This window comes from Macrotis lagotis, chromosome X (genome assembly GCF_037893015.1).
Source record: "Macrotis lagotis isolate mMagLag1 chromosome X, bilby.v1.9.chrom.fasta, whole genome shotgun sequence".
NCBI classification, from domain to species: domain Eukaryota; kingdom Metazoa; phylum Chordata; class Mammalia; order Peramelemorphia; family Peramelidae; genus Macrotis; species Macrotis lagotis.
This window is the reverse complement of record NC_133666.1, coordinates 679,723,428-679,736,646: the sequence shown is the minus strand read 5'-3', so window position 1 is coordinate 679,736,646 and position 13,219 is coordinate 679,723,428. Positions and strand designations below refer to the sequence as shown.

Genomic DNA, 13,219 nt, shown 5'->3' with positions numbered 1-13,219 from the left:
CAGCAGCAGCAGCAGCAGCAGGAGCAGCAGCAGCAGCAGCAGCAGCAGCAGCAGCAGCAGCAGCAGCAGCAGCGTCTGAAGCCGCCGGGCTCGGGCCGTCCTCGGCGCCTCCCCTCCGTCCTCGGCCCTTGATGCGATTCTGGAGGCGAAGGGGGGAACAAGCCCTGCCCGGGATTCCGGAGGCATCCCACTAGCGATCAGCTGACATTTCTGAGGGAAGGCTGCGATGTGCTCCGTATTCACTTTGGACTGTGGGAGCTGCGGGGACTAGCCGAGAGCTAAACTATGCATTTCAAACAGGCGGGCTTGTGCAGAAAGAGGGCTGAGAGAGCGGCGGCCGGCCAGGGAGGAGCGCAGCTGGACTTTCTCCTTGTTTTTATCCATTTCTGCAGGATCATGTATTCATAAGGGATGAGGTGGGCCACAGGGATCCCAGGCCTGAACTGCGGCCTACCCAGTCCGTCCAGAGCCAGGCCCTCCACTACCGGAACCGAGAGCGCTTTGCCACTATCAAATCAGCATCTTTGGTAAGCGGGCACCCCTCTGCCCATCTGCCCCTCCCCGGCCCTCACCCCCTCTCTCCCTCTTCCATGGGTGGGGAAGAGCAGGCAAGAATGAAGGGGGAGGGGGCGGGGGGTTTTCCTGCTAATTATATATATATATACATATATATATATATGTATATATATATACACATCTTTCCATTTCAACAAAAAAAAATCTGTTGGCATAGCAACTGTATTCTAGCTTGGTATGTGACATGGGGGGAAAAAAACCTTTGTGTGTGTGTCTGTGCCTCTGTGTGTGTGTGTGTATGTGTGTCGGTCTTGGTCGTAGGTCCCCACTAAGATGGCTTTGGACCAAAACGGGCATTCTTTCCCGATTTTCGGAAAGCCGGGTGCCTTGCCATTGAGCGAAATAATAGCAGGGAGATTGTGCTTTTTTTTTTCCAAGAGGCGGATGTGCATGTGTGCAGTGTACGAGCTTTATTCGGTATACGTGCATGTGTGGGGTTGGCAGGATGCTCAGCCCATTGAACTCGATGGGAAATCGGATTTCTTGTTCTTTTTCATAAAAGATGGGCGATTGCCAAGGCATCCGAGGGCAGAAAAGGAGAGGCTTGCTCCCCGGGCTTGGATGGCCAGCTCCTTCGGGTTCATTCATTCATTTATTTATTGCCACAGCGCTATCAGCTGTATTTCTCCATTTTAACCCCTTGGACCGTTTCCTGGGACCAGGAAAGCACAAAGGACTCGGCAGGGAGGGATGGGGGTGGTTCCCCGGGCAAAGAGACCGGGCCGGATCGTCGGCATTTTTACTATTGAAAATGTGATTCCTGGATGCCCTTGTAGTAAGAAAAGGGGTGTGTGCTGGAAGAGTTAGTTTTCATGCCTCCTCCCCTCACCCCCCCACGCGTGCGCACGCACACACACTCGCACACTCACACACTCACACACACGTACTCCCATCCTCCGAGCCCTGACACGAGCAACTGTTTCATCTCCTGCCCTGGATCGGAGGCTTTTAAAAGGGGGAACATTGTAAAACGTGAGGTCTGTTCCCCAAATTGATGCTAGAGGTCACATGGGCGAGAAGAGTTAGTGTCCACCGCTTGGCTATCAGATTTAGAACCTATGATGACATCATCTGAGGCCGACCCAGAAATTACCGTTTTTTCTTGTCCTTTCTAAAAGACCCGATTCCCCACCCTAATTTTATTCCGAGCTTGAGGGATTGGGAAAATTGACAATGGTTTCTAGATCTCCAAGAGCAGATTGCTTGCAAGGATGCGTGTGTGTGTATGAGAGAGAGAGAGAGAGACAGTATGTGTGTATGTGGGGTGTGTGTGTGTGTGTGTGTGTGTGTGTGTGTGTGTGTGTGTAAAATTTCATCCTATGTGTTTCTCAGAGGCCCTACATATCAGGTAATTTTTTCCTTCAAAAATGGACTATGATTTTAATGAGCTCTGTTTTTATTTTAAATTTCCACTGTATTGATTACTAATGCATGAAAAGCATTTCAAAATATTACCATTCTGAACCTTTAAAAATAAAGGAGCATCAAATTATTAGTTAAATAACAATCATTTAAAGGCATGGTCTCAAATAGAGCCAAAAGGTAGTATAAGATTATTAAAAAAAAAAAAAAACACCATAGAATCTTCATCTTTGAATCCCATTCATTTTTTTTAAAACAAGAGAAATTATAACAAATGGCTCCTGAGTCTCCTCTCATGCCAAACAGGTATGGAATAGAAAATTGACATTCATACTAAGTAAAATAATTTTCTTTTCTTTGAGTGGAGTTATATTTTCATTTCACAGGCCTTACTCATTCCCACATGAGATATTTATGGGCTCCCTTACTCCCAGGAAGCTCGTACTACTCTCACCCCTGGTTGGTCCCAAGCTGATTCTCATTTCTGAACTCACCCAGAGAGGGCTCCTGTGTCTGTCCATGAGCATGAGGCCTCTTCTTCTCAGGTTCCTCTTCCCCAGCTCTCCAGGTTAGGGCACCAGAAGCCCTCTGGAATTCCCTTTCTATTCTCTATTCCACTGGCACTGTTGACAAGATTTTGATTTGCTGAAAGTTCCCTGCCTCAGTACTTAGTTTCAAGAAGAATAGCTGATGAGTTGCTTCCTTAGCTAGAAGAAGGACTGAACCCAGATAAGATTCTTTGTTTATAAAGGGTCATTTCTAAAGATGGAGTGCATTTGGGGTCATGGCAGGATTGGTTAGAGTTTATATGAGGTCAGTGTTTCCTATGGGGAAGAAATGAATGGGAGTGAATAGTAATGACCAGCCTAAAATCTACTAGAGAGAAATTATAGGTTGTTTTTGGATTTTTTTTTAAACCTAGACTTCCAAACATTTTAACTCCTTGCAACTTGGGGTAACTTTCCAGGGCCTTCTTATCTGTGATATATTTTAAAAATTAATTCTGGGAAGAACATCAAAGCCAGGACAGGAGAACTTTTCCTTTTAAAAATTCTCTTGTAACTCTCATGGAACATGGATCTAGATTCAAGCAAAAATGATATCAACATTCAGGTGACTGGAATATCAGGATGAGATAACTGATAATATATATATATATACATATATGTGTATATATATATATATAAAATAGAGAAATAATAACCCAAATCTTGAGTCATTGTTGACACCCATAATGAGTGGTACATATTAAATTGATTAATCTCACTGTAGCCTCCACTGTCAGAAGAAATGGAATCCAAGGGAAGCCTGTCACTAGGACACTAGAGAGAAGGCTGATGGTGGAATAGGGGAAAAAATACTACATGTGGGAGCCAAAGATCTGAATGTGTAAATCCCAACTCTCCTACCTACTCCTTGTATAATCTTAGTCATCTCACCTCTCCGGGACTGTTTCCTCATCAGTAAAATGATTAGATTAAATTATTTCTAAGGTAGATTCCAGCTCTGAATCCTCTGATCTTAATTATTTTAAATGTTTCAATTCATATAATTATATTGTATTATTTCAAATAGCCACAAAAATTGGCAGAAATAATCAACTCATAAAGCTTTGCTTGCCAGGAACAAGTAACCTCTTACAATATTGGGTATTTTTAAAACAATTATTTTTTCTATCCTATATAATTCCCTCAATGCAGTAGTTTCTGACTGAAGGGAAGAGAAAGAGGAGTATCTTTAGATTTTTGCTTTCCTACTTTATTATTTAGAGATCTTGACATGGAGGCTCTTTCATTATTGTTTGAGACTGGTCATTGTATTTGTGAAGAGAGATACATGAAGGGCCTGGTACCAGAAGAAACTTTCTGAGAATTTTAGAATTTATACTCCTGCTCCCACATGCAAGAATAAGAGTCTCATAGAACCTGCTCCATTTTACAGAGGAGGAAACTGAGGCTTAGAGAAGTTGAATCATTTACCAGAGGTCACATGGCTTATTAAGGGACAGAGGTAGGATCTGAACTCAGGTCCTTCCACTCTCAAATTCAGCACTCTTTTTATCTCTCCAGTGTTGACTTAGGAAAAATCAGGGAAAGGAAGGACATCTTCAAGAATCTTTCTGACTTGGGCCCATTTTTTTTCCCCTTCTTTTTATGGTTTCTTTTCTGTTTGAGGCAATTGAGGTTAAGTGACTTGTCCGGGGTCACTCAGATAGAAATTGTCTGGGATCAGATTTGAACTCAGGTCCTCCTGACTCTAGGACCAATACCCTATCTGCTGCACCACCTAGTTGTTTCCAAGATTTCTTAAAAGATGGCAAACTTTGTTAGGATAAAAAAAAAAAAAAGGAGGTGTGTACAAGATTGCTGAAATTGCCCTCCTGCCCTTTGAGATGTTCTGGTTGTAAATCCTTGGTGGTCTTCAGTGAGGTGGTATTTTGATGCCAGTGACCCCTGAGAAGGTTTCAACTTTGCTCCATCTAACATGGCTTCCTCTTCAAATTTCATGATGTTGTGAATCCTCACTATTAGCAAAAGTTTACATCTAAAGCAACAAAGAATCCATCTGTTGGTCTGAGAATTGTCAGAAGGTTTATGCAAAGAACTTCGTAAATCTTAAAGAACTACATATGTGTGTGTATGTGCATTTGTGAGAATATTGTTGTTCAGTCATTTCATTCATGTTCAACTTTTCACGACCCCATCTGGGGTTCTCTTGCCAGAGATACTGCAGTGGTTCCTTCTCTCCAGCTCATGGAGAGGCTTAACTGGATAAGTGACTTGCCCAGGGTCATATTGCTAGGAAGTGTTCAAGGCCAGATTTGAACTTAGGAAGTAGAGTCTTCCTGGATTCAGGCCTCTCACACTCTATCCACTGTATCATCTAACTAAGATTTGCAAAATACTTTTATGTACATTTTCTAATTTGATCCTTACAATAAGCATTTGAGATAGATAGCCATTATTATTCCCATTTTACAGCTGAGAAAATTGTAAATGTCTGACTCTTTGTGATCCCATGATGCCAATATTGTCCATGATGTTTTCTTGGCAAAGCTCCTGGAATGTTTTCGCCAGTTCTTTCTCTAGTTTATTTTATAAAATGAGGAAACTGAGGCAAACAATATTAAGTGACTCACCCAAGGTCACCCAGCTAGTAAGTGCCTGAGGCCAGATTTGAACTCAAGAAGGTAGATCTTCCTGACTCTAGGCTCCACATTCTGTCCACAGCAACACATAGCTGACCCTGTGTGTGTCCCTGTAGATAGGTGGATAGATAGATATACAGATACATAGAAACATAGCTTAGATACATCGATGAGAGAGAGAGAGATTGTTGCATCATACATACATACATACATACATACATACCTGGATATATGAATAGGTGATGGATGGATGGATGGATGGATGGATGGATGGATGGATGGATGGATGGAATAAATAGATGGATAGATACATACATACATAGTTTTTTAATATGGGTTTCTGGTTCCATTAATTTGGGAGATCTTCATTCTGAAAAATTTCTCCCACTGATGCAGATTAGCAACTCTCCTCTTCACTTAAAGTTTAAAGTTTTATATAATTATCTGAGGCACAAAAAAGTCATACAACCATTACATTTCAGAGATCAGACTTGAACTCAAGTTTTCTTGCCTTTAGCTACAACTACTTCCCTAAAGAGTCAGTGATTCTAATAATTATCATGATTAGATCCATTGAATGAGTATCATTGTTAATGTTCTGACTCTTCATGATCCCATGGACCAGAATACTTCAATACTATCTGTGGGGTTTTCTTGGCAGAGATATTTGATAGTTTTTATTTTTGCAAGGCCGTGGGATTAAGTGACTTGCCCAAGACCACACAGCTAGGTAATTATGAAGTGTCTGAGGCCAGATTTGAACTCAGGTACTCCTGACTCCAGGGCTAGTGCTCTATCCACTGTGCCACCTAGCCACCCCAGACAGAGATATTTGAATGGTATTTCATTTCCTTCTCTATCTCAACTTACAGATGAGAAAACTGAGGCCCAAAGGGTGAAGCAACTTGTCCAGGGTCATACACAGCTAGACTGGAGTTGAATTCATATCTCCCTAGTTCTCTTGACTCCAAGTCCAGTGATCTAGCCTTGGCATCACCCAGCTGCTCCCAATTCAGCTTTCTAATTTGCTAAAAGAATTGGCCACACTGTAATGGACCATCTGGGCAAGAGTAGGTACTCTTCAGTTTCATGGCCCATAGGAAGGGATATGGCAAAGGGCCAAAAGTGAAGCCCATGCCTTCAGACATAAGTCCTTACTGTGATAGGAAAAACTAACAAGGCTAACTTCAGTAACTCAGACTTGACCCTTACCAGCTCTGGACACTTAGGAAACTTTGGATGGGTCCAAGTTGGGTCTTCCATTCTTGATTGGCTCCCCTCCTAGTGCCGCTTTCTGAAACCACTTCCCGTGGCTCTCGTCTGCTCAGGGAGTGGATCAGTGGTGCTCCAAATGGCTTGCTTCTTGGCAATCTGAAGGGAGCCCAGACAGATTTTCTAAACAATCTTTTTTTATTGGCTCTCAGAACTGATATTATCAGTCACAACTGACAGCCATGAAGGACCATGCCACACAGTTCCTGCCACTACATCCTCCTTCAGTACCTAAAGAGTGAAAAACTGTTTTATACCAAGAAGCAACTCATAGCCTTTTGATGAACTTTACATTTGTTCTAAATACTTAAGCATCACCCTTCATTATACCCATTCCTTTGATTCTTACAAAGGCTTAATCTGGAGGACTGGATACTCATAAAGGGTAGCACTGGGGAAGTATTCATCCACATCCTGGGGGGCTGTTATTCCATTTTTTCCCAGATGAATAAACTGAGGCTGAGGAAAGCTGAATGACTTGCCCAGGGTCACATAGCTAGTAAGTGCCTAAGGCATCAATATTTCCTTACTAGTCCCAGAAAGTTTCCATTCCCACCTCTTTTTCTTTTCTCTCCATCTGCTTCTGGCTTACCTGTAATTGACCTGCATCCCTCACGCCAATCATCCAGCAAATGGCGGCCAGTGACATGACTCTCCGGCAAGAGTGAGCCAAAAGGGTTAGGGTTTAGAAAAGTCTATGAGAAATACCATTAAGCTACATTTTGTGAAAAACACCACTGCTGTAATGGAAGCCGTGGCAACCACCATTGCTATGAAATGTCTACCATTTTTAGACTTGCAATTTTTCCTCTCGTTTCTTAGCTCTTAAGACCCAAGCAGGCTCAGATCCACAAGGCAGAGCTAGGAGGGGTGGGCGGGAGTTAGTTGGAGAAGGAGATTGAGCTTCCCATCAAGAAGAGTTGCCGTCACAATTAGAGCCGTCAAATTGAACCATGAGCAAGCATGTATTTAGTGCCTACTATATACTAGGCAATGTGCTAGGCCCTAGGGCTACCAAGGCAGAAATGATACAGTTTGGACCCTTAGGAGCTCACATTTTAGCAGAGAAAACAAGAAGTGAATATGTGTATATGTGTGTGAGTAGCTATACTTATGAATATGTGTGTATATGTATGTCTATATAGAATATATAAGTAAACATATATATGGATGTGTATATGTGCTTTTATAATGTATATACAAAATAAATGAAAGATGACAATAAGAGAAAAAACCTGCAACTATGGGGTCATTAGAGAAGGGGAATAAATATTTACAAATATCTCATTTGTTCTTTACAAGAACCCTGGGAGTAGATACTATTATGAACTCGGTGAAAGAAACTGAGGCAAAGTTAGAAATGCCATATTGATGATCAGTAATAAGTTCACTTTGACTGCATTATGGAATGCACAAAGGAGAAAGATGTATTTTTGAGGGGCTTGAAATGTCACAGAGATGACTTGATTATTTGTCCCTGGAGACAATTGGGAACCAGTACAGTTTATTGAGAAAGGAAGTAATACAGTCAGGAAAAAAGATACCTTGAAAGGTAGTGAGTTGCCTGTCAAGTACCAAAGATGTTGGAGAGATGATACCTGTGTAAGGCAGTGGTTGGACCAGACATCTCCTCAAGTCACAGTCTGTGCTTCTGCTGTCCCCCTTAGCTTTGGCGTCATTGGGTAATGATTTTGCTTCCATTCTTTCCTGACAGGAAGTAATCATTCCCTTCTGCCTTAGTGATATGTTATCCACTCACCTGAGGAAAGTCACAATAGCAAGACAACTTTATTGTGAGCTGTCCAGCCAGCCCACTTCCTGAAACCAGCCAGGCTGCAGCCAACACTCCTGCTCTCTCGGGGGCTGGTCTTAGTCATTTCATTGTCACTGTGATTCAATGGCAAGATGTGACCTCCAAATTCAGGGAAAATTGCTATATTCAAGAAAAATGACTTTCTCATAATTAGATTCCCAAGGCTTTCATGCAGTCTCCCCTCACTTTGGTGCCATTTACTTTTCCCTCGTGCACATCCACTTTAACTATGGGCATGAGTCCATAAGTTGTTAGAGATGAATGGCTTGATGTTTATTTGGGATCTACTGAACAAGGGGTGATTTGTTGTGTCTTTTATTTCAAGGTAAATCAAAATTGAGCCAGATTTGTGTCTGGAACTATTTATCCTTGGGGCAAGAGGCAGGAGAGATACCCTCCATCAGGGTAAGGAGGGAGATAGACACAAAGGGGGTAGGGGGGGGAAGGAAAGTTACTAAATCTCCCTCAGTTTCCCTCCTCTGTAGGATGAAAGGAGTGGTCACTTAACCCCACTGCCTTGAAAAGTCTAAAAAAAAAAATAATTTATTGTATACAAAGCACTGGAAATACCTTAGGAAAATGCATAAAAAAATAGTGCCTTCCCTCAAGGAGTTTATATTCTACTGAGGGAATATATGAACTGATGAGTAAATTCCTGATGATTTTTAAAGGAGTAGTTCTAACAGTTAAGAGAATGAAGAGAGGCTTCCCTTAGGAGGTGGCCTATGTGCAAAGATAAAGACTGGGTGCAGAGTTTGGAAATGAACAAATGAGCCCATTTCACCAAAATAGAGCAGCCCTGAAAGGAGGCAATGTCAAATAAGCCTGGAAAGACAGCCTGAAGTTAGAATGTGAGCAGTTATCCGAGTCACACAAAAGAATTCAGTTTATCTTAGGGCCCATGAAGAGTCATTGAAGGTTCTTGAGGGCAAGAATAACATGCTTGAAGATTACTGTGGTAACTATATGGAAGATGGTTTATTGAGAAGAGAGACTGGAAGTCAGTCTCTTCCAAGTTGAAAGAGTCATCTAGAGTCATTCTGAGTGCCTGAGCCTAGTTGGTGCGTAGCCATCTTGTTGGACTAAGCATATAGCATTAAGGAGGTAATATCAATAGGACTGGGTTAAAAAAGCACGGGAAATTAGGAGGAGGATGCCAGGACTGTGAACTTAAATGCCTAGAAACACAGCGATAGCCCCCAAGAGAACAAAGAAAGTTTGGAGAAGGGGCGAGTTTCAGTAAGGATGGACGATAAGGAGTTCTTTGGGATAGAATCTGAGATGTTTAAGGGACATCCAGGAGCAGACTGTTAGTGAAATGGGACTGAAGCTCAGGGGAGAGCTGAGTTCTGAGTATGCTGATGGAGGAACCATGTAAAGAGAAGAAAACAAGAGCCCATAAACTCAAATGGAGTCACCAAGAGTTGAATTGTTAGAAAGAGAAAAGGTTTCAGGATAGCCTGGTTTGGGAGAAAAGGGGAAAGGGGAGCAATTATTCCACAAACAACACCAAGAAGGAACGGTCAGACAGGTAGGGGGTAACCAGAACAGGGCAGTGTCATAGAATTCTAAGGAAGGCAGAAGATCCAGGAAGCAGGAGCTGATCAGCAGTGTCCAAAACTGCAGAAGAGACCAGAAGGCTAGCAGATTTAACCTTTAAGATGTCTCTGATACCTTGCAGGGAGCACTTCTGGGTGAATTGCAAGTAGGAAGTCAGTTTGCAAAAAAGTTGAGGAAATGAAGAGTAGAAGTGTAGGCCAGGAATGGAGGATACTTATTCTAAGAATTTGGCTGCAAAAGAGAAGATAGCTTCCTATTTTAAGCAATTGTTGTTGCTAACTAGGTGCTAATTAGTTGTGTTCAGAATGGCAGGTGTGGGAGGGGGGAAGAGCTAATGTCAACCACATTTCCTTTACCATCCCAACTCTCCCTTCTACTGGCATCATCTTTGTCCAAATGCAGGTATGTCTGATCTGCATTGTACTGATGGCAAGTGAGGCCCAACCCAAGGAAAGGGCTAGTAAAGGTCCAGAGACCCCTACCAAGGATCAAAGATGATGGGAGTCAACCTTGATTGATATTCCCAAATATTCTCATCCTTTCTACTACTATGGCACCATCACAGGCCCCATGGGATCCCCCCCCCCCCGGATTCTAGTCTAATTAATCTGGGCACCCAACTCCTCCTAGTCTTGAAGAAGCACAACCCATGGGCCAATTTTAGTATACTACTCCCACCCAGTTGATTTTAGGATTTATCCCTGGTTAATGTAAGTCTCCCATGAGTTCATCACCCATGGGAGGAAGTTGACTGGGAAGCACCTGGATGAGCAGGGTAGTAGTAATCCAAGGTTTATGTCATTCATCTCTTAAGAGATGAGTGGGGTCACACACACACACATACACACACACACACACACACACACACCTCTCCTTCCCCCCACCCCTCTCTCTGTCCCCGTTCCCAACTTGTCCTCATTGGTAACTTTAAAAAACCAGCTGAAGATGTCCTCATCTTGACTATCCATGCCCTCAGTTTGGGTAGAAGTTTCCCATAGCATTGTGGCAGAAAGGACAAAGTGAAACTGAGATACCTGTCTTTGACTTCCCCTCATCCTAGTGAAAGGAAGATACTGGAATGTTGATCATCCCACAGGCATTTCTGGTCACCCTTGCCATCAGACCAGGGACCCTGGGGTGCTTATCCAACACCTGAGGGATCAATTCAGCCCCTTCAAAATGTGGCTATGCTTGGGGCGAAGTCCTAATTATTCCAACCTGTTATCATTCTATCGGGAGCCACAGGTCATTGAGTCATAGCATCTCATGGTGAGAACATTATTGTGTATTTCTCAAATAATGCTCTGAAGGCCATTCAACCCAAACTTCCAACCCAATCATTTCAAGAGCGCCTTCCATAGTATCCTGAACCCACACATGCATTTTCTCCAGCTAGGATTCGAAAGGCTGTTAGCTAGCTATGTTTCTGCCATGATTCATTTTTTGACTACGTGCCAACAAAGATTCATTATTTGAAACTTCTGGCTTTCGTCTTGTCCTCAAACTTGGCATCCCTATATTGGTGGTGTAAAAGCTAGCTATCATACATTTGAAAGTCTTGCCAGAATTCATTTCTCTAGTACAGGGCTTCTTCACCTTTTCTGTGGTCCTAGACCCCCTGAACAGTCAATCTGATTAAGCCTGTGAACTCCTTCTCAAAATCATACTTTTTAAATATATCCAAGAAAATAGATTTACAAAGGAAATTATATTAAAATACAATTCTCAAAATAGTCAAAATTCCACATTCAGGGACCTCTTAAAATTTCTTCATGAATAAGAACCCCCTAGATGCTGCTTATATTTGGGCAGTGAGGCCTTGCCGAGCTTGCTTGGTGTCTGAACATGTTTCCATTGGGTGTGATCTAGTCTACAGTGGTGCCAACTGGTTGCAGGGACAATCCTGCTGTCCAGTAGAGCATGGTCTGGGAAAAACTGCCCTGCTCCTTCAGTACAGACAATCCAGGGAAGCAACCACTTCAAACTGAGCTTATTGGTGGATCAGCTACCTGTTGCCCTTCCCATTTCTGAAAGTATAATATTAACTTCAGAGTTGGCTGGGACATGTTTCCTTTATAGCTGGTGAGGCAAAAATGAACAGAACAAAGAAAGAGAAAGGAATAAGCATGAATATGGCTCCTCTGTACCTGACCCTTAATTAAGCATTTTTTAAAACAATTATTAACTCATTTGATCCTCAGATCTACCTTGGAAGACAGTTGAGGAAACTGAGGCAAACTAAGGTGAAGTAAATTGCCTAACATCACACAGCTTCTAAGTGTTTAAAACTGGGCTTAGTCATAATCATAGCTGACATTTCTGTAGCACAGTGCCAAGTGCCTGATAATTATTTTCTCATTTGATTTCCCCACAGCAACCCTAGGAGGTAAGGTATTATCCCTATTTTACAAATGAGGGAATGGAGGCAAACTGAGATTAAGTGACTTGCCCAGGGTCACACACAACTACTAAGTGTCTAAAGCTGGATTTGAAGGGAAATCTTCCTGACTCCAGTACCGTTGTTCTATCCCCAACTGTCTCTAACATTGTTGAGAAAAGGTCTGAAAACCTCATCTCCTGACAGTCACTGTCTGATGATGTCCACTTTGCATTGTCATCACTAAGCAACCTGTAGATTCAGGAGAGATGGGCAGTTTCCTTCCATAGATTGGATTATCTTTGGAAGGGATGAGTTTAAATATAAGGTGAAGGCATTTCTATTCACAAACAAGTGTAATTTATACATATAATCCTGACTTTATCCCTTCTTCCCTCCCCACCTCAAGGAGTCCCAGTTTTTAAAGTCTTTCATCTGTGAATTATAAATAGATTATCCACTTTCTTTTGTTTGCTAGTCAATGGGTGACCTGAGTTTTTTGAAAGATGCTCCTCTTTCTTTTTTTTTTTAATGCAAGGCAATGGGGTTAAGTGATTTGCCCAAGGCCACATGGCTAGATAATTATTAAGTGTCTGAGGTCAGATTTGAACTCAGGTCCTCCTGACTCCAGGACTAGTGCTCTATCCACAATGCTACTTAGCTGCCCCATGAGATGCTCCTCTTTCAAATGAGCAGACCCTTCCAAGGGTATTTTCCAGTTTTAATTCTTCATCTGTCCTTCTACTCTCCGCACTTCAAAGAGGATTGTGTCTACTTAGGCCAGAGAAATGAACCCAAACCCTAGAGTGAATGTTAGCTGGAAAGTTGTCAAAGATCAGCTAATGCTTAATAGTGTACTTTGATAATACTCTCCAGTTCCCAAAGAGTATCCCTTTGTTCCAAAGGCCTCAGCCTAGCACACAGGGCCAGCTTCCAAAGAAAACTGGGGAACAAGGTGCTCTTTGTAGCTGAAAGCACTTTGACCTATCTACCTGAAAAGAAGGGAGAGACATGTTGTGGGGGAGGGGTGGAGAGCAGAAAAGAGAGCTGGAGATTGGTGTGATGTGTGGAAAGTGATACAAGGTCTTTGTGTAATCATCTATGACTTCTA

The 13,219-nt window shown here is 42.4% G+C and overlaps 1 protein-coding gene across 6 annotated transcripts in view; it reads left to right on the top strand.

Moving 5' to 3' along the window:
• TAOK3 (TAO kinase 3) overlaps positions 1 to 13,219 on the top strand; it is a 238,801-nt gene that overhangs the window by 186,228 nt on the left and 39,354 nt on the right. For all 6 annotated transcript variants that reach the window (XM_074205939.1, XM_074205941.1, XM_074205938.1 and 3 more), the window contains exon 14: positions 393 to 527. In XM_074205939.1, the coding sequence (XP_074062040.1) occupies positions 393 to 527 (135 nt within the window). The remainder of the gene's footprint in view (positions 1 to 392; positions 528 to 13,219) is intronic.